The 21594-nt window shown below is 44.8% G+C and overlaps 1 protein-coding gene across 3 annotated transcripts in view; it reads right to left on the bottom strand.

Moving 5' to 3' along the window:
- Tcp11l1 (t-complex 11 like 1) overlaps window positions 1-13620 on the bottom strand; it is a 50124-nt gene extending 36504 nt beyond the window's left edge. The window contains exons 1-3 of one of the 3 annotated variants that reach the window (XM_087911342.1): window positions 13408-13620; window positions 11979-12195; window positions 7246-7432 (exon numbers count right to left, since the gene is read on the bottom strand). In XM_087911342.1, the coding sequence (XP_087767468.1) occupies window positions 7246-7408 (163 nt within the window). In that variant the 5' untranslated portion in view covers window positions 7409-7432; window positions 11979-12195; window positions 13408-13620. Of the gene's footprint in view, window positions 1-7245; window positions 7433-11978; window positions 12196-13407 lie in introns of those variants that run through there. The other 2 variants (XM_087911341.1, XM_087911343.1) reach the window with 2 other exon arrangements.
- Between the last annotated feature and the right edge of the window lie 7974 nt (window positions 13621-21594).

The following is a 21594-nucleotide window of genomic DNA, read 5'->3' as shown; positions in this document are numbered from 1 at the left end:
TAAACATTTTGCTGATAATTTCTCAAAATTAAAATTGCATTAAGTCTTAAACAAGTTTAAAATCCATACCCTGGGATTCATAAAATGGTTCAGCAAGTAAATGTCCTGGATCACAAGCCTGACAACCTGAGTTAAATCCCTGGGACCCACATGATGAGAACCAAACCCACAGCTGTCTTCTAACCTACACACAGACACTATACACAGACAGAGATACACACACACACACACACACACACACACACACACACACACACACACACTAAATGTTAAAAATTTTAAAAAGAAAAGGTTAACTTAAGCAGGACATGGTGGTGCATGTCCTGCAATTCCAGAACTTAAGAAGAAGAGGCAGGAGGTTCAGGAGGATCAAGGCCAGTCTCATCTATGTAACAAGTTCAAACCAGTCTGAGTTACATATGATAATGTCTCAATATCACAACCGTATGTAGGATAGACAGACTATAAGATCTCTGTTGCTTGCCAACAAAGAGGTCAGAGGTTGGGGATATTAGAATTCTATAGTATTCAGACCTGCTAAATCAAAACCCGAAGAAGTCCCCAGGATTTCCCCCTCCCTCATGGCCTCTCACTCAGGTCCTGTAGCTTTAGTTCCTGTGCCGACTGCAAGGTCTCGGAACTGCTCTCAGTTCTCTCTACACGGCCTGAGATTTATCTTCCACATCCAAAGTTCTGGGAAGATTCTCCCTAGTGTTCTACACCAAGGAATAAGGGGTAAGTTTACTCCGAGGGAGCCGGAGGCCACGCTTCTCCAGATTTAAACTACAGGAGGTGAGGGAGGCTGGCTGCTGGCTTTAGTGTATGGCAGGACAGATGAATTTTACTTGCACAGGATCTCAAGCTGATGCTGACTGTCGGGAGCCCTGAGTTAGAGACTTCCTAGTCTCCTGAGATGGGGAAAAGGTAATGATAAACAAGGCTGCTGGGCTGCCCAGAGTTTTACAGATGAAAAACTCTTAGGTTAGAGAAAAATAAATTTTCTTCTAACTTTATTCTTTCCTTTTGCTACCCATTGCCTCCTGAAAAATGAAGCAAATCTATGAGCTGGCCATATCCTGTTTGGTTAAAAAAAAACTTTATTAAATTGCACATGGGGAAGTTGTGGAACTATTGAGAATTCTTCCTCACAAAATTCTTAGCATTTCCAGAAAATATTAATAAAAATACAAAATAAAAGTAAAATTAATGTCATGCATATTAGTAAAATATAAAAATGTTCCAAATAAAGCCTAGATAATATTTTTTTCAATTCTTGATATTATGAAGATGTCAATTTTCTCTAAGTAAATCTATTGACTAAACATATTCTAACCAAAACCCAAGCAGGCTTTTTTGAAACTTTCCAGTTGATTTTAAAATTTATATGGAAATGCAAAAGATCCAGAGCACCAAGACTATTCTGGAAAGAAGTCTAAAAGACTTATACTGATTTCAAGATTTTCTGTCAAACTATAATCATCAAGACTATAGGGTTTTGCATACAAATTATTGACAGAGAATACAGAAACAGACTCAAGTATAGAAAGAGAGAGAAACACACTGACACACTCATATGTGTATGTGTATACACACACATATACATATATGTAGTCAGAGGGCAAGCATAGTATTTTTAATAAAAATATTTCTAAAACAATTAAATCTCCATATACAAAAGAATGACAGCCAGGCAATGATGATTCATGCCTTTACTCAGCACTCGAGAGGCAAAAGCAGAAAGATCTCCGAGGATCTCTGAGTTCAAGGCCAGCCTGGTCTATAGAATGAGTTTCAGGACAGCCAGGAATACATAGAAAAACCTTGTCTTCAAAAACAAAACAAACAAACAAAAAAAAAAAAACAAAAAAGGAAGAAAGAAAAAATAAATAAAAACAAAACCAACACTTTGCTAGGTGTTGTGGTACACATCTTCAATCCCAGGACTAGAGAGGCAGAGGCTGGCAAATCAGTGTAGGTTCAAAGCTAGTCTTGTGTACTCAGTGAGTTCCAGGATAGCCTGGGTTGCACAGAGACCCTGTCTCAAAACAAAAACAAGACAAAAACCCTGTCTCAAAACAAAAACAACAATGATATAATTTTTTTTAAAAAGACCCAATTCTTTCCTCCATGACAAAGAACTAATTCAATGTGCGTTAAAGACATAAATGAAACAGCTAACATGACAAAACTTGTATAAGATGACAGAAAATCTTTGTGATTTTATATTAAGGGATTTTTTATGATACAAAAAACCCTCAAACTATAAGAGGAAAGGATAAATTAGACTTTTCTAAAACTTGTACTCTGTGAAGGATGCTATTAGGAACATGGAAAGTGCACCAGGCATGGTATCTCACACCTTTAATCTTAGCACTCAGGAGTAAGAGGCAGATGGATCATTAAGAATCCATGGCTACCCTGGTCTACAAAGCAAGTTCCAGGACTGCTGTGGAACAATCTTTGTACACTGTAAATATGTATTACTCTCACTGGTTAATAAAGAGCTGACTGGCCAATAGCTGGACAGGTAGAAGTTAGGAAGGACTTGCAGACAAAAAGAGAATACAAAGAAGAAAGGAGGAGTCTCAGGAGTGGTGAGATGCAGAGAGAAGCAAGATGAACTTGCTGTGTTGAAAAACAGTACTACCACTGTCAGAGAATAGGTCAATATGGGTTAAAGTTGTAAGAGCTAGTTAGTAATAAGCCTAAGCTATAGGACAAGCATTTATAATTAATATTAAGTGTCTGTGTGGTTATTTGGGAGTTGACCTGGTGCGGGAGAATTGTCTGTATTCTGTCAATCATGTTTTAAATAAACACTGATTGGCCAGACAGGAGGTGTAGGTGGGAAAACCATACAGGAAGTGGAAATGATGCAAGGAGAGCAGGAGAATTCTGTGGAGGAGGAAGTTGATTCCTCGCACTCCTACCCAGATCACCGAAGCAGCAGGATGTGAGCTGCCCCACTGAAAAAGGTACTGAGCCACATGTCTAACATAGATCAGAAAAATGGGTTAATCAAGATGTGAGAGTTAGCCAGTAAGAAGCCTGACCTAATGGGCCAATCAGCTTTATAACTTACAGAGATCTCAGTGTGATTTTTCTCTGGGACTAAACAGCTGGGAGAACAGGGTAGGACAGAAACACAAACAAGCAGGCCCGGCCTTTTCATGTTACACTGACCAGCAGTGCCAACAAAAACACTCTGCTTACAAATGGCATTCTCATGTGGGACACCTACATCCACAAAAGATCTGAGAAAGCTTTTAAAAAGTTCTAAACAAACAACAGTTGAGCCAAATGCAGCTTCCTAGTCTCATGTCTCTCATATTGACTGCAGTACAGAGACTTGTCTCCTGGCAGCTGCCAGAGGGATGGAGCCAGCTGCCAACCACCATGCACTAGCACCACACACTAAACTGAACAGTGCCAGCAGCTAACACAGCAACTTAAGATTTGTCTCATGCAATCAAAAAATAATACAGATACTCAGAGAAGACAGATCTAGATGGAAAAGGAGGAAATGTTGTGGGACAGTCTTTGTAAATTTAAATATGTATCACTCTCATGGATTATATAGGCCAGAGCTGACTGGCCTGTAGCTCGGCAGGAAGGGACTGGGTGGGAGAGCCAGACTAGAAGGAGGTTCAGAAGAAGAAGTGCAAAGTCTGCGGGTCCCGAACAAGATGCAGAGGAAGGAGATAAACATGCCATACTGAGATAAGGTACTGAGCCACATGGTAGAACATATATAGAAATATGGGTTAAAGTTGTAAGAGCTAGTTAGTAACAAGCCTACGCTATTAGCCAAGCATTGATAATTAATATCATGTCTCTATATGGTTATTTGGGAGCTGGCTGGTGGTGCTAACAAAAATTCCGCCTACACAGGACAGTCAGGACTCTTAAAAAGAGAACTTGCCTAGAAAAAAAAAAACAACAAACAACAACGACATCAAAAAAACCATGGAAGGTGTGTCACAAGAGAAAACACAGGTAAAGCACTCGACAGCACAGTCAGCTCTGTAAGATCCCACAACTCAGTAATAAACAATTAACAACAATAAGAGTGGACAAAAGAATCAAACACACACTTCTTCAAAGAAGATGTACAAATGCCTACAAAGTACCTGGAAAGATGGTCATTGCCATTGAAGAAATGCAATAAACCCAGTGTGAGCTATAATTACACATCTATTAGCTCTGGCCAGAAGCAGGAAGACTGACCATGCCAAAAAAGCTGAACACTGGCACAAAGGTAGAGTGTCTGGACTTATATGTGGAGTGTGATATAAACCAACAGCCAATGTGGTTTCTCTTTCTCTCTCTCTCTCTCTCTCTCTCTCTCTCTGTGTGTGTGTGTGTGTGAGAGAGAGAGAGACAGAGAGAGACTTGGGGTCAGAGGTCAATCCTGAATGTCATTCCCCAGGAGCCATCCATCTTGTTTTTTGAGCAAGGTTCTGGAACTTGAAAATTACCAAGCATATCAGGTGGCCAGCAAACTGCAGATCTGACTGTCTCTGGTGGAATTATAGACATGTACCTCCATACCTAGCTGGTTTATGTGGCTTATGAGATTCAAGCTCAGGTTCTTAAGCTTGGGCAAGCACTACCAATTATCTATCTCCTCAGGCCTCTGTGTAGTGCCTTATAAAGCAAAACATACGATTACCACGTCCCAGAAACCCCACTCCTAATCCACCACCCAAGAAAACAGACAGTAGGGTCATGTAAAGACTTGTACTCATACATTAATAATCTTATTCATAAAACCTTGATAAATCCCAAAGTCTCTCAATTACAGAAAGATAAAGAAGCTATATATCACCACAAATGGGATACTACTTGGCAATAAAAAGGAACTACTGTTTAAATGCAAAACCACAAATTTCAGAAGAACTCTATTGACAATGTCAGGTATGAGTAACCACAGTCACTAGAATTCCATTTTTAAAAATATTTTAAAATTAATACAAGTGCATTGTATGTGTGAACATGTGCATACCACCACACATGTGTGGAGGCTAGATGACAAGTTATGGGAGATAGTTCTCTTTTCATGATGTGAATCCCAAAGACTGAACTCACATCATGAGGCTCGGCAGGGAGCAACCTTTCCCCACTGACCCACCGCATCAGCCCTAAACTCCATCCATATAAAGTTATACAAACAGCAAGACTATACAGAAAGCAGATCAATAATTACCAAAGGCTATGATGGACAGAGCAGTTTGCTGCCAAGTGTACCAGATGATTATGGGAGTGATGATGATATCCTAGCAGCCCCAGGTCGTGAGTAGTTATAAAGGCTGCCCACCATGCTCCGACTGTTGTATGCTCCATTTGTAAAGTTCTAAGGCACTCAAAGATTTGAGCTATATTCGTGTGTGTGTGTGTGTATAAATATATATGCACATCTTTTTGCTTGTCTGTTTTGATTTTGTTTTTATAGACAGGGTTTCTCTGTGTAACAGCTCTGGCTGTTCTTGAACTCACTTTGTAGATCAGGCTAGCCTCACACTCAGAGGTCCTCCTGACACTGCCTCCTGAATACTGGGATTAAAGGTGTGAGCCATCACCACCCCACTAATTTTTAAGTCTTAAGAAAAACACACACAAAAAAAAACAGTACTTTAGTAGACATATAATTTTATCAATTTATTAAACATCAAAGAAAATTTGCATACTAATAGATATGTTTATAAAATATTTTATATAATTAGTTAAATCTTGGCTGAATAGTTGATACTGAAGTATAGCATCTTTAATGCTTTTCAAAGTTGATCAACATCATGACTTTGTAATTTGTACTAAAAACATTGCTTTATATATGTGTTAAAAATGGCAGAAGCACATTTAGTTAGGGTCCTTTAAGAAATTGTTAGAAATTTTGTCCTAACCCAAATTTTAATTTTTTAATGAGCATAATTTTTAACATCAATTTTGTTTGTTTGTTTGTTTTATTGTTTTGGTTTTTCAAGACAGGGTTGAGGGTTGGCGTATAGTTCAGTAGTTCCAGCCCCGATCTAGTAGATCCATCCTTTCGTGCCTGCGGTGATCTGCACATGGTGGCAGCAAAAGGAGAATGAAGAAGTGGTTGGGCCCCAGAAGTCCCTCACAGGGCAGTTCCCAGAGGCCGTCCCTCCTAGTTTCTCCTCACAGTGTCACAGCTGGACCCCAGCTTTTAACACAGGGGTTATGGAGGACATTTCAGACTCACTACATAGCGTCCACACTACAGCACTCAGCCCCGCCATTAGAAATGCAGCAGATGATATAATACTGGTAGGAGTGACACCACCGATGCTTATTGAGCACTTACTGCTTCTAAGCACTATTCGTAATGCTTTACATGAACTTGGCTAACCTTCACAACTACCCTAGGAGACAGAGTGCCTTAGGAAGAACATGGAACCACCTTCCTACCTTCCTAAGTACACACATTACTGACAGTAACTCATGCATGCACACCAATTTGGGCTACTTTCATCAGTCTATATGACCATAAACTAAGAAAACAGGCCCACTTGTAGGTATAAGAACACTATGTTGACTGATAAATTATTCAGGAATGGCTTTAATTATTTTGGAAACATACCTCAAAACCCTCAAATCTGTGTCCTTCCTCCCAGTCTGCAGAACAACTGTTGGTTTACACTTGATAACATCAGCACCGACATTCTTAGACTATGACACTCCTTCTTAAGATCTGCATTTCTGGATTCGCTTCAAAAGGTTTACGGGTTCTTAAGAAAAGACCTGAGCCGGGCAACTATTGGCTACTCTTTTTATCTAGAAGGCTGACTCCCTGCTGAGGCCTAAAACGATTTCTTCACTCAGCAAACTGTATCCCCTCTGCCTGTGGCGACCAAGCTCTGGGAAATGAACGTAGGGTGTGGCCAAGCACTAGTTTTCTCTCTTTCAACCTGCGTCAGCACAGTGAGGAGCCTCAGGAGCCTCAGACTTCACATTCCTTAACTAAAGTTTCCCTCTATCCCCGTTTCTCAGACTACGAGAGAGAAAACAGAATGCCATTGAGGCTAGAGAGAGACAGGAACATTCTGCTACTATTCTAAAACTTTAACTTCTCATGCAATTGCAAACCCACAAGGAGCTAGGCTGCTACTGACGATTGCTAATTATTGGCAGTCTTGTCACACTAGGAGAACTTAGTTCAGAGCCACAGGCACAAGGAAGCCATTTGAAAACAGCACACAGTTTTCAGTCCAAGTCAAGTCTGCTTACAGTGAGGTCTTCCCACTCTCTGGGGACTAGGTGCATCCGACTTTACTTCTTTCTGCAAGGCTTCATCAGAACGTTCCAGAGCACCTCCCAGGCCTTGCTCAGAGTCACTCGGCTTTGACTCTCCTGCTTTGTTTCTGTGGGACTTGTCGAGGTTTTCAGACATCCTCAGTGAGGTCTATTCGCTGCCCTAGGAAAGAAAGACAATGAGCCAAATGTGTTCAGACTGTGTCACTAGCCGACTGAGCAAACCCTTTCATTTATACTCTACCTCAGTGATCAAAGACACTTAACCAACGACACCTGAAGTCTTCGAGAAGAGCTGGAATATTTGTACCCCACTCCTGAATATCATGTCACAAGGAAGGGGGCTTACACTGCTTACTTCAGGTCAATCAAAGGGGTTGGTGATTCCATCTTAAGTCTGTATGTATTTAGGGACAGTGTTTCCCTGCATAGTCTCTACTGACCTTTAGCTCTCTACATCACCCAGTCTGGCCTTGAACTCATGAACTTTCTGCCTCCAATTTATAGATGCTGGAACTACATATGTGTACCACCATACCCACCTGAAACTAACACTCTTTACCTTCATGGCTGGGAGCTTACAGAAAAAGCCCTTGGAAAGCTGGGCCTAGCTATACGCTCTTGTAGTCCTAGCACTTGGGTGATGTAGGAGAGTCTTCTTTCTATGTGTTGCTTTCATTGATTAAATAAAGAGACTGCCTTGGCCTTTTGATAGGACAGCAGCTTAGATAGGTGGAGTAGACTGAACAGAATGCTGGGAGAAAGAAGCAGAGTCAGGCAGATGCCATGGCTCTCCTCTCTGAGACGGACACTGGTTAGACTCATGCCGGTAAGCCTCAGTCAAGTGGCAATACAGATTATTAGAAATGGGTTGAATCAATATGTGAGAGTTAGCCAATAAGAGGTTAAAACTAATGGGCCAAGCAGTGTTTAAACGAATACAGTTTCCGTGTAATTATTTCGGGTGTAAACTAGCCGGGCGGCAGGGGGCCAGGAACACAGCCCGCTGCTCCTCTTTACTATACTTGGGAGGTGGAGGGCAGAGTAACTTCAGGACCAGGGTCACTTAACTAAACACAAACAGCACCAACATGCAACTCTTTGGAAACAACACTTCTGGCCACCTTTCAGTACTGTGCTGAGGAGATGGATGCCTTCTAGTCTGACTGTGTGGGGGGAAAAAAAAGACCTGGAAATGGGGGCTGGGGAGATGGCTCAGTAGGTAAGGTGCTTGCTATAAAAGTTTGAGGACCTGAATTCAGATACTTAGAACCCACTGAAGCCAGGCACACAATCATGCTCTGGTTTCCATGCACAGGAGAGTACTCATGCACAACCCTTCCCCTAGATTCTAAAAGAATAACTGGGAGAGGTAGGCAGATCTCTGATTTAAGTTCAGTCTCATCTTTATAGTGAGAGTTCTAGAACAGCACAAGCTACATAATGAGATCCTGTCTCAAAAACCAAACAAATCAAATAATAAATAAATAAAAGGGAGTGACAAGAAGTACTGTCTAGACTCGATAAACTAACTAAAGAGAAATGTGTGGGATATATATATGCATATATATATACACATACATATATATGGTGTGCGTGTGTTTTTCCAGAGAGGAGTTTCTCTGTATAAAAGTTCTGATTGTCCTGGAACTAACTCTGTAGATCAGGTTGACCTCAAACTCAGATCTGTCTGGCTCTGCCTCCTAAGTGCTGGGATTAAAAACGTGCACCACCACCGCCTGGCATATATTTTTAAATAGTTGCTAATCAACAGGAAGAGCATATGAGTAAATCAGGAAGCAGCAGAAATCACAATGAATGTGACTGTGTTTCCATTGAATCAGCTGCTGAGAAGAACCTGACACTCCAGTCTGAACCAGTCAATAAAGGCAGTTTTCAAAGGAGTTATTTTATGTGTATGAGTGGCTTTGCCTGCACGTGTGCCTGTGCATTGTATGTCCGAGTTGGTTGGAAGGTAACAGACCCCTGAAACTAGAGTTACAGATGGTTGTAAGACAATGGGTGGGGGCCGGGCGGTGATGGCACACACTTTTAATCCCAGCACTCGGGAGCCAGATCTCTGTGAGCTGGAGGCCAACCTGGTCTACAAGAGCTAGTTCCAGGACAGCTAGAACTGTTACACTGAGAAACTCTGTCTTGAAAAACCAAAAAAAAAAAAAAAAAAAAAAAAAAAAAGACAACAGGTGGGTGCTGAGAATCAAACCTTCAACATCTGGAAGAGCAGTCAGGGCTCATAACTGCTGAGCCAGTCCTCCAGCCCAAGATTTGTTTATTTTTGTTTTATGTGTATGAGGGTTTGCCTGCACATATGTGGACTATGTGTGTGTAGTGCTCACAGGAACCAGAAGAGGGCATCAGATCCCCTGGAATAGGAGCTAACAGGTGGTTGTGAGCTACCTAAGATGTGTGTTGGGAACTGATCCTGAGTCCTCTGTGAAAGCAGTCAGCGTTCTTGATGGCTGAGTCATCTCTTCAGCTCCATAAAGGAACCTTTTGATTACATTAGTTTCTTAAGTCCTCCCCACCCTTCTCTATTCTTAGGACATTTCTAGTTAAGAAATGAAAATAATTATATTCAGAAAATGACAAACTATTGTCATAAAAACTAATTTGGCCAAATTACACACTTGGAAGGTAATTGGGAATCTAAAGAAATGTCGGCTGTTTTAAGGAGATTTTGGCATATTTTTCTCCTGCAATTAGAGAGAGAAGAATAGTTTGGTTTAATTATCTTAAATCTCAAGAGACCTCTATTACATAGAATAAAGTTACCGGAATTGAAATTTTCAGGCCTGTTGTGATGGCCAGTCTCAATTGTCAACACGGTGATATGTAGCTTTTTCACCTTGGAAAGGACCAAGGACCGTGGTGGTGTTTTGTTTATGATCTAACAAACAAAGCTTGCCTGAAGATCAGAGTGAAGAGCTAGCCACAGAGGCCGGGCAGTAGTGGCTCACACCTTTAATCCCTGGACTCAAGAGACAGAAGCAGATGGATCTCTGTTAGTTGAAGGCCACCCTGAGCTACAAGAAATTGCTCCAGTCTAAAGAGAAACAGAGCTCACACAAGAGTGGTCCCAGCACTGAGGAGGTGGAAACAGGATGGATATGGCTGAGTGGAGAGAGGAACATAAGGTGGGAGGAGACAGGAGCTCAGTGCAGTCAGTCTGAATCAGTCTGAGGAGATAGTTTGAGAACAGGACCGCTCCTTGGGTCTGAGCATTGGTAGCGGTAAAAACTCTCTAGTGGCTGGTTGCTCTGCTTCTCTGATCCTTCAAATTTCAATTTTCACCCTCTGATAGCTGACTCTGAGTTTTTATTATTAAGACCAAAGAGAATTCGTGCTACAAAAGACGCTGTTGTGGATGATGTTTTACTTTTTTGGGGGGGTGGGGAGGGTTGAGACAGGGTTTCTCTGTAGCTTTGTAGCCTGTCCTGGAACTAGCTCTTGTAGACCAGGCTGGCCTCAAACTCACAGAGATCCACCTGCTTCTGCTTCCCAAGTGCTGGGATTAAAGGCATGCACCACCATCGCCTGGCTGATGTTTTACTCTTTTGCTCTCTTGGCTTTTTGGGGGGCCCGCCACCTGGTTCCAAATAAATCACACATGGAGGTTTATTCTTAGTTAGGAATGCCCAGCCTCAGCTTGACTTGTTTCTGGCCAGTTTGTCTTAGATTGTCACACTACCTTTTGCCTCTTTCTCTATTTCTGTATTCCTTACTTTACTTCTTTCTCTGTGGCTTGCTGTGTAGCTGGGTGGCTGACCCCTGGTGTCCTCCTCGCCTTGGCCTCCCATAGCTCCTATTTATCCTCTCTGCCTGCTAACCCTGACTATCTTTGCTCCTGCCTCACTATTGGCCATTCAGCTCTTTATTAGGACCAGCAGGTGTTTTAGCAAGGCAAAGAATCACAGCTTCACAGAGTTAAACAAATGCAGCATAAACAAAAGACACACTTTAAATAATTTTCCCCAACAGGACCCTCTATGAGAACTGTCAAGATCAGGCTGGCTCACGGGAATGCCTGTGAGAGATCAATTATGTTGACTGAGATGGGGAGGCTCTCCCACATGTGGGCAGCACCATTTCCTGAGCTGGGTTCTGCTCTAACAAATGGAGAGGGGACTGTACACAAGCATTTGCTGATCTGTTTCTTGACAGAGAATGTAATGTGACCGGCTGCCTCATGCTGCAGTGATTTTTGCTAAATGGCAGACGATAGCCCTGGACTGTGAGCCAAAATAAGTGCCGAAGTAACTTTTGCTATTTTTTTGTTGATTCATTTATTGATTTTTGAAGGCAGGGTCTCACAAGCCTGGCTGGCCTGCAACTCTATAGAGAAAACAGGCTGCCACCTCACAGAGATCTGCCTGTCTTTGCCTCTCAATGGCTGGGATTAGGGGCTACCACCATGTCTAGTGGCATTTCACCTTTCTAATCCATGGTCACCTCCCCTTTGGAGAAAGTGTCTTAAGCCACATAGAAAGTTACTAAGTTAACTAGGTTGGTCCTGAACTCATATAGCTCCACCTGCCTAAATTCTGGGACAAAGGCATGTGCCACCACACCTGCCCAATCTTTCCTTCCAAAACTCATCTCTTCACGGTCCTAAATCCTACTAGAGTTTGGAAGTGCAACAGACCCAATGTACAACATCACCATAGATTTCATAAGAAACAAAAACATACCTAACTTACCCTCTTCACATGCGGAGGAGCTGCCCAGACCATGAAGAGTGGGTGCAGAAAGGAGAAAAGGCAAGACTCCTTTGAACTCAGCAGACTGCCCCCAAGACCCGCGCAGGTTCTGTCTCCTCCCAGGGCACGCCCTTCAGCCCTGTGTTTGTTTACACTTTTCTCCAAAGTCCTGAGGGCTGCTGGCTAGACCGCTGGCATCCGTCCCTGCCTTAAATTCCAGCCAAAATATGGTTATTTAAAGAGGGATAGAAAGATGAAAACAATCTAGCCAGAGAGAGACAGACATGTTTGCAGGGAGCCACAATGAAACACAGTAGCATGACTTTGCTATTCTGAATAGCTGGAGGGAACCGAGAAAGCCTTCCCAGAAAAGATGACACGTGACCTATCTTTGAAAGGAGTAGAATTTCACCCCTTTATAAAGTTGGGGGTGGGGGGATAGAAAGTGGGGTACTTCATTCCTCTGGCAGAAGCCATGGCAACTGAAATGGAACCGGGACAGGTAGGGAAGATGGGAAAGAGGGGTTGGGAGTCAGATGGGGAAAGTGCTAATTGGTACTTAAAAAACAAAAGGAAATCCTTCGCCTAGATCAAGAGCCAAGACCAACCATATTCTCCACAAAGACTCTGTTCGTATATCTGCGCCACCCCCAACCCCAGCAGATACCCATCTGTTGATAGACATAAATCCCCGTGTCATTGTTGTGATGTCACTGTATTTGGGAGAGGTTGCCCAAGGTGTTTAGGGTAACACTGGACCTGTGGTTTGCAACTCACAATATATCTTTAGTAAAAGTGATCAATTTTTCATAAAATATCCTATTCTCCGCCACTTCTGAGATCCAATTCTCGCTCTTTAGAGTGCGACTTCAGCTTTCTACGGAGTTGTGAACCTCCTCATTTAACGCTAAGACTACCCAGCGACCACAGGCTGGCACACAACCACCCCTTCACGATCGGCAACTCTAGTTAAAGAGCTGTAGGGTGCATCCCGGCGCTATTTAACTGCTCCCATTCATTCGCTCAACCAACATAAAATCCTCCCGGTACCTAATCAGGAAACCGAGGGGGAGGAGGATCCTGGCACGGGGACACGCATCTGTCGGAGCTGCACGCGGGCCCAAGCTGAACACAAAAGAATCCTCCAGAAAGGACCTCTCAGGGAAAGAAAGATCTCTGGCCACCGGCGCGGCAACCGCGTCCACATTCCGTTGTAAACAGCTGTTTGGGCGGGCGAGGAAGAGGCAGAGGCGCGGCAGGAGGACGGTCTGGAGGGTAGGCCCCCACCCGCCCCTGTCTCCTCCTCGTCTCCACCCGGCATCCCCGGGACCCGACCAGCCGAGAGAGGCCAAGAAACGCCGGTGCTTCCGCCCCGCGCCTCCCGGGCTGGCCCGCCGGCCCGCGCGGCCGCCCCGCTCACCTGCCGCGGCGTCTGCGATCTCCCTGCGGTCGCTCCCGCTGCGAATCCCGCGAGCCGGCGCCGCGAAGGGGTGGGAGCGACGCGCGGCGGGCTGGGCGCCTGAGCGGCGACCCCTCCGGTCCGGACTGCCTGGGCTCGTCGGGCTGCTGGCCGTCCTCTCAGCCCGGCTGCGGGGGGCAGCCGCCACGGTGACCGGTCCTCAAAGCCGGGCTGTGCACGGGAGGCGGGTGTGAGCCGGGATGCGCCTGCCCAGCGTAGGGCGCCGCCATATTCCTGTACGGCAGCTCTGCCGCTGTCACGGAGAGGCTCTCGGTAGCTCGGAGCTGAGCCGCACCGTGTTTTTGTGTGGAAATGAACCAGCGCGGGTTGTGGAGCGGGACCTGGTGCGGGCCGAGGGTCGCGGGGAAGGGCGGCTCGAAGTCGCTCACGCCGCACAGGGAAGCGCCATGTTGCCGTACTGAAAAGCTGAGGCAAGCTGCCTGAGGAGCGGGAGAAAAGTGGAGCGAGGGGCGCGCAGTTAGTCAAGGGAAGCGAAAGGTAAAGGAGCCACCTTCCTTGCCAGGACTTTGAAAGTTGAGTTTTTCATCATCTACTCCCACTTCACTCATTGCCCTCATGTTGGCACCACCACCCTCGCCCGCATACTTCATTGCGTCCCAATGACACAAACGCCATTTGGATTCCGAGCCGAGTGGACCCTTCCGTGTGTGTAGGTGACCAAGGTTTCAGCTGAAGCGATGAAAGTGGGGGTGGGGACGAGGTGGTAGGCACAGCGGTTCCCGAGCTCCGCTGGCTTCTGTTCACAAACTAGATGAGCGCTCCGAGCAGTTGCGTTCCTAAAAGGAAGATCATTTCCTCTAAATAGCACGTCAGGACAAGCCCACTTGGGAGTTCATCTCCTTAGGTCCATGAAGTGGGGGCCGACCTGATCATTGCTGCACCAAGAAAACTACCTCCTACACACCTTCAGCCCTGCAGCGCTAAAATACCAGACTAACTACACTAACAAATACTTTGTTATCGACCTTGATCTTAAATAGTAAAAGACATGTGACTTAACTGTTTTTAATGCTTTAAACTGCTCATTAACTATGCTTTTCTTAAAGCAGAGCTGGAAGTCTTCTACCTGTAGCCTATAAAATGTGGGTTTATTTAAATAACTAGAACAAATAGGATTAATACTTTCAAACTCCATTAAAGCCCATGTAATTATTACTAAAATATTTAAGCCTGGGTACAGTGCAGTAGAGCGCTCTCAAACCGTTTAGAAGGAGGCACATTGTTTTTCTGTTATAACAGATGGGCTCGCTGCTCTTCCAGAGGGTCAGAGCTCGGTGCACATGGTGTGTGGCTCACAACCACATGTAATGTATCTCCAGCTCCAGGAGATCCCATGCGTTTTCATCTCGTACGAGCATGCATGCGCCTGCGCACACACAAAAGCACATGTAAATAAAAATCTTTAAAAACAGCGCTGGTGAGATAGCTCAGTGGGTAAAGTGGCCTGACACCAAGCCTGTTGCTTTTTTTTTTTTTCCATCATAATTTCTGGGACCCACATGGAAGGACACAGCAGAGGCCTGGAAGTTGTCCCCTCACCTCCACTTATGGGCTCCGAGCCTTGAGAATGGACTCACACGCACACTAACTATAAATACATAAACAGTCCTGCGATGCTGAGGGGGAGATGGCTCAGCAAGCATTTGACAAGCAAGCCTGGCAGAAGGAGTTGACTCCCAGAACCCACATCAAGGCAGAAAAAGAACTGATACCACACTGTTGTCTCCTGACCTCCACTTGAGCCGTGGCTGGTGTGCCCACACAGTGTGCCCACACCGATTAAAAATACCATAGTTCTCAGATGATTCACTTTAGGAGAATACAGCTAAAGAAAGATAGTCAACTAATTGAACATTCAGTTCTTGTAATAGGTCTTTCTTGGTAGGACTTTCTTTTGGGACCTCCAGCCCCCACAAAAGGACATGGAGACTTATTAATTAAAAAAACTTGGCCTTTAACTTAGGTTTGTTTCCAACTAGCTCTTGTAACTTAACCTGTTTCTATTAATCTACATTCTGCCATGTGGCTTTTTACCTCTCTGTTATGTATGTTTGACTCCCTTCTTGTCTCGCTGGCATCTCTCTCAAGCACCTAGAATAATCCCAAGTCCCTCTCTCTGGAAGTCCTGCCTAACCTCTCCTGTCTAGCTACTGGCCATTCATCTCTTTATTAAACTAATCATGTGCCTTAGGCAGGCAAGGTAAAACAGTGACACATCTTTACAGTTTGCTCAAATATCCTGCAACAAGTTCCTATCTGAATTCAGACTGATGTGCCCATACCTAGTTGGTGAGATTTGTTTTTGTTTTTTAAATGTATTTTTTTTATTTCATTTTACATTCCAACCAAAGTTCTCTTTCCTACCCCACCTTCTGCCCCCTACCCATCCCATCCCCTATCAATTCCTCCCGACAGGTAAAGGCTCCTACAGGGAGTCAACACAGTTTGGCACATTAAAATGGGGGCAGGACCAAGCCCTTCCCCTCCGCATTAAGTCTGAGCATAGCATCCCCTCATAGGGAATGGGTTCTAACAAGCTAGCTCTTGAGTTTCCACGAGCTTGGTTCAGCTGTCTCTGGACATCTTGATCTTGATCTCCCTCATTCATGTATTCCCTCCTCCCTCTCTCTGACTAGATTTCTGGAGCTCGGCCTGGTGCTTGGTTGTGATCTCTGCATCTGTCCCATCAGTTACTGGAAGCAGGCTCTAACTTCTCAGGAGCTGTGGACTATAGTCTGGTTATCCTTTGCTTTATAGCTAATATCTACTTATGACTGAGTACATACTGTGTCTTTCTGAGTCTGGGTTACCTCACTCAGGATAGTTTTTTAGTTCCATCCAAATTCCATCCAACCTGCAAATTTCATGATGTCATTGCTTTTGTTTGTTTTGTTTTTTGAGAAGATCTCTCACTATGTAGCTGCTGACTGGCCTGGGACACCCCCCCCCCCACTATGTAGACCAGGCTAGTCTCAAATTCACAGAGATCCACTTGCCTCTGCCTCCCAAGTGCTGAGATTAAAGGCGTGTCGACCAATAGAAGCAGAAATTCTAAAACTGTGTCATCTGAAAACTATATGGGTGATGCCAGGCAAGAAGAAGAACCACTTCCCAGGCGATTCCACCATGCAACCAGAGGAACACAGACATACCCTGAGACACCTGCCTTCCTTGAAGAAAGTTTCTCCAACCAAGTGTCCCTTGGAAAGGATAAGACGATACCAGAACCATTCCGTTCTAATTTGGGATGATTCATCTGTAACCTCTTAATCCCGAAAAATGTTCCTTTAAGTATTATAAACATTCACACATGTGCCAGTCTGACCTTTGGCAGTAAGAACTGGAAACTCAAACTAACCTTGAGATAAAGGGAGTTCAATGCCAGGCTGCGGTCTGGAAGGAGAAAGGGACCAGCTGTCCTGCGGGTAAGTTGCTGCTGGCAGCCGCCTGCAACAGACAGGATCTCTCTACCTGCTCCTTGTTTCTGGCTTGGCGCTGCTCCCTTGTGACTTAGATTTGCCTGGGTAGAATTTGGCCAGTCAGGATGACTTTTGCATGAAGCCTGTCTCCTTAGTCTACAGGAGGCTGCCTTTGGATGAGGCACTTGGCCTCAGAGTAGGGGCCAAGCTCACCATCACCTAAGCATTGAGCACACACATGGGGCTAGGCCCTGTAGAAGGCTTCGTGGCTGAATGAATGAGAGCACCGAGCTGACAGTGAGGACAACTCTAATAAGCCAGCAAAGTTCCCCAAGAGTAGCACTGGCCCTAGGGCTTGAAGTCTATGTCTTTAGAAAATGATGATTTATTGACATTTTTCTGTAGGTTTAGTGACTGCACATGAATCTGATATTTTAATTATCATCTGTGGCCTATTGGGCACACAGTCAGCATCCTGCCAGCCACCCAGGCCACAGCCTGGAGGGTCTTCCAGTCCTGCAGCCTGGCTCTGCCTCAGTCTTGATATGTAGGTTAAAACCAAGTCTCTATCGTTCTAGTTACCAACAAAGACAAGGACATCAAATGTGGGGGTGAAAACCTGCTAGATCAGAGAAGCTTGATTTTATTTAATTAACACAAACTTGGGGTTCAGTGTGACTATCCCTTAAAATATCCTTTTTCTTATTAAAGATTTATTTTAATGTATATTAGTGCTCCATCTGCATGCACAACTTGATGCCAGAATTTGGCATCAGATCCCACTAGAGATGGTTGTGAGCCACCAGGTGGTTGCTGCGAATTGAACTCAAGACCTCTGGGAGCACAGTCAGTGCTCTTAACTACTAAGACATCTCACGAGCCCCCAAATATCCTATTCTTGGACCAGCTGGTTCAATGGTAGAGGTGAGTGCTGCAGAATCTGATGGCCTGAATCTGATCCCAGGCTCACATGGTGGAAGAAAACTCCTCTTCCAAGTTGTACTGATGTTGACACGAACACTTGAGTGCATGCATGCGCACACATGCATAAGCAAACGCAATATTTCTTAAATTCTTATTAAGTTTGAGGTACATGGCCTTACTGCAGCCAGGGTCTGTGTGGATTCCTGGGGTCTGCGCTGCCACCTGGGGCCATGTTGGTGCCATGCTGATCTGGGTGACCTGCACCACCACCTGGTGACATCCAGACCCCAGGCTGCAGCCAGGGTGAATTGGCATACATGGCTCCGGTTACCACAAGTGCCATGCAGATCCCCAGGGTCTGGGTTACCACCTGGGACCAGGTTGGAGTCCAGGGGCCACACTGCCATCCAGTCTGGATGGCCTATGCTGTCATCTGGGGCCATGGTGATAGCCAGACCTGGGCTGTCGAGGACCATGTCTTGGTTCATGGTTCTACCGCAGTCAGTGTCTGTGTTGAAATCCAAGGCCCATGTTGCCACTAAAGGTTACATGGAAGTTCGGGCTCAGGGCTGCAATCTGTGGCCTTGTTGGTATCCAGGGGCTGTGCTACCACCAGAGCCACTCTGATTTGAGTAGCCTGTGGTTCCGGAAACTCAAGAGTCAGAATGCCATGGGAGCCCAAGCTGCTGCCTAGAACCAAGTCTGGATCTGTGGCTCTGCATCAGCTGGGGTCTGTGTTGATGTCTGTGACCCATCTCACCTCAGGGGAACACAGGAACCATGCGAGATGAAATCAGAGGGCCATGCTGAGCCGACCTGCCCTTCACTGGTCCTGGGATAGTTGGCCCCTGTCCCTCACCATAGGCAAGGGAGAATTGACCCTGATGGCATGGGTGTAGGGGAGCTAGTTGGCTCTGCCCCTTGCCTGAGGGGGTGGTTGCAGGGGCCTGGACTGACCAGCCTGACTATCACGCAGGCCCACAGCCAGGCTTGGGGTTGGCCTACTCTAACATCTACCCCAGCTAGGACCTGCTGGAGCTCGTGAAGGAACTGGTCCTTTGGAAGGTACCTGCAGGATCTCCATGATTTGGGGTGGCCGTGGGATATCCGAGAGGAGTTTCAGTGAGGATCCAGTGATGATGGTGAACCAGAAACCAGGGGCCTTGAACCAGACTTACTTGCAATGAACTTGCACAAGTAAAGCTGACTAGACAAAAGTGTGCTACACCAAGGCTCCCAATGCCACCAGGATGTGAAGAGGTGTTGGAGAAGCAGAAAGATGCAGGAGTGAAGTAGTTTTGCTTTTTGTTTGCTTGTTTTGTCTTTGTTCTGTATTTTCTTTTCAGGGGCACCGAAGGGATAAGGGGAGAATATAGAGGGCCTGAGAGGTGAGCAGAAATAGGGGATGCATGATGTGAAATTCCCAAAGACAATAAAGAAATGGTATTAAGAAAAAAAAAAGAAAGAAATTTGAGGCAAGCTGCCTCATCCCCACCCAAGACAAGAACATGCTGTGTAGTTCAGGCTAACCTACAACTCATAATCTTCCTGCTTCAGCCTCTGAAGTACTGGGATTAGAGTGGCCATCATAGCTGGCTTTAAGCTGTGATTTTATTTGATGTTTTCCATGAAATTAACATTCTGTTAGAATGTTGATTCTACCAGGTGATGGAGCCATGGATCAGCAGTTAAGAGCACAGGTTGCTCTTCTAGAAGACCCGGGTTCGATGTCTAGCTACCACACGGCAGTTCACAACTGCATATAACTCCAGTTCCGGGGGATCTGAGTCCCTCTCATGACCTTGTTAGGCACCACACACACAGGCAAAACAAAGCACCAATACACACAGAATAAGCAAGCAAACAAACAAAAAACCACAAGAACAAGCCAGACATGGTGGTAAAAGTCTTTAATACCATCACTTGGGAGGCAGAAGCAGATGAATCTCTGAGTTCGAGGCCAGCCTGGTCTACAGAGTGAGTTCCCGGACAGCCAGGGCTACACAGAGATACCGTCTTAAAAGAACAAGGCATGAGCAATGGTAGCAGTTAGAAACTGAATGTTCTGTCTTTTCCTGAAGTGGTAGTTCTGGTAGCCAAAGAGTCATGCTTTAGTTACGCGCAGAACAAAGACTGCAGCTTGTGCACAGCTGCTCTGATGACTGTGACTTCACCAGTGTAGGCTCCTTCCTCAAACTTCCTCTCCCGCTTAAGCCATGATCCTTTTCTTTCACCACTTTTAAAGCTGCCTCCTATTCTTAAATGTGCCAAAGACTTGGCTTTCCTAAGATAACCAGTACCATATATATTGTAGCTCTCAGCCTTCTGTTTGAAGGGTAGCTGATATTAGTTATGTCAAAAAATAAGAAATCACTCATAGTATGCCAGAGGATTGGGGCATTCTTAAAGTCTTCCCTACCACTTTACTGACTTTGTATGTGTGGGTGGGTATGCGTGTGGGCGCCTGTACAAAGGCACATATGTGGTCAGATGGAAACTTATGGAAATTAGTTCTTTCCTTCTACCATGTGGGTCCCAAGGATCAAACTTTGTTGGGGAATATTATTTTCAGGTGAGCGACTATTGTTTATGCTGCATTTGCTTAACTCTGGGAAGCTGTGTTCCTGTGCCTGTCTAAAACACCGGATGGTCCTAATAAAGAGCTGAGTGGCCAACAGTGAGGCAGGAGCAAGGATAGGCAGAGCTAGCAGGCAGAGAGGATAAATAGAAGGAGAAATCTGAGAGAAGGGAGAACAAGGAGAGGAGGACACCAGGGGCCAGTCACCCAGCTACACAGCAAGTCACAGAAAAGAAGTAAAGAAAGGTATATAGAAATAGAGAAAGATAAAAGCCCAGAGGCAAAGGTAATCAGGTTAATTAAGTTAAGAAAAGCTGTCTAGAAACAAGTCAAGCAAAGGCCAGGTATAACTCAGAATAAGCCTCTGTATGTGATTTATTTGGGAGCTGGGTGGCGGGCCCCTCAAAAAGCCAAAGGAGTAAAACATCATACAGTAGAACTCAGTTCCTTAGGGTTGGTGGCAGGTGTCTTTACCCACTGAGCCACAGCAACTCTAGTATAAAGAACACATTTAATTGGGATGGCTCGCTGACAGTTCAGAGGTTCAGCCTATTATCATCATGGTGGGACATGGTGTGCAGGGAGACGTGGTGCTGGAGAAGTAGCTGAAAGTCCTACAACTTGCAGGCTACAGGAAGAGGACTGAGTATCACATATATGAGACGTCAAAGCCTGCCTCCACAGTGACACACTTCCTCCAACAAGGGCATACCTTCTTCATAAAGCCACACTGCTTAATAGTGCCACTCCCTTTGGGGGCCATTTTCTACCACCATATTCTATCTCAAAAAAGAAAGAAAAAAAAAACAAAAAAAGAAAGAAAACAAAGCTAACGAAAACCAAAAACATATCCTTACTAAATACGTAGACTTCCTGTTAAGTACTTTTATTATTAGGTGTATTTATTTTATATGAATGAGTATATAGAAGTGTACATTGCCCACAGAGAAGAAGGCGTTGGGTCCCCTGAGACTGGAGTCACATATGGTTGTAAGCCTCGATGTAGTTGCAGGGACCTAACCCAGGTCTTCTGCAAGAGCAACAAGTGCTCTTACCTGCTGAGTCATTTCTCTAGTCCCAGTACTTTCTTACATAAACATATTACTCCTATGTCCTCTAAATTCCTATGGTTTTCTCTATAAATTGAACATAATTATAAGCCAACTCACCTACTCCTTAGCATTAATTACACCAGTTGAGCAATGG

This window comes from Myodes glareolus, chromosome 10 (assembly GCF_982192425.1).
Source record: "Myodes glareolus chromosome 10, mMyoGla1.1, whole genome shotgun sequence".
Classification (NCBI taxonomy): domain Eukaryota; kingdom Metazoa; phylum Chordata; class Mammalia; order Rodentia; family Cricetidae; genus Myodes; species Myodes glareolus.
Note: the sequence above shows the minus strand (reverse complement) of the source record. Positions and strands in the feature narration are given on the sequence as shown.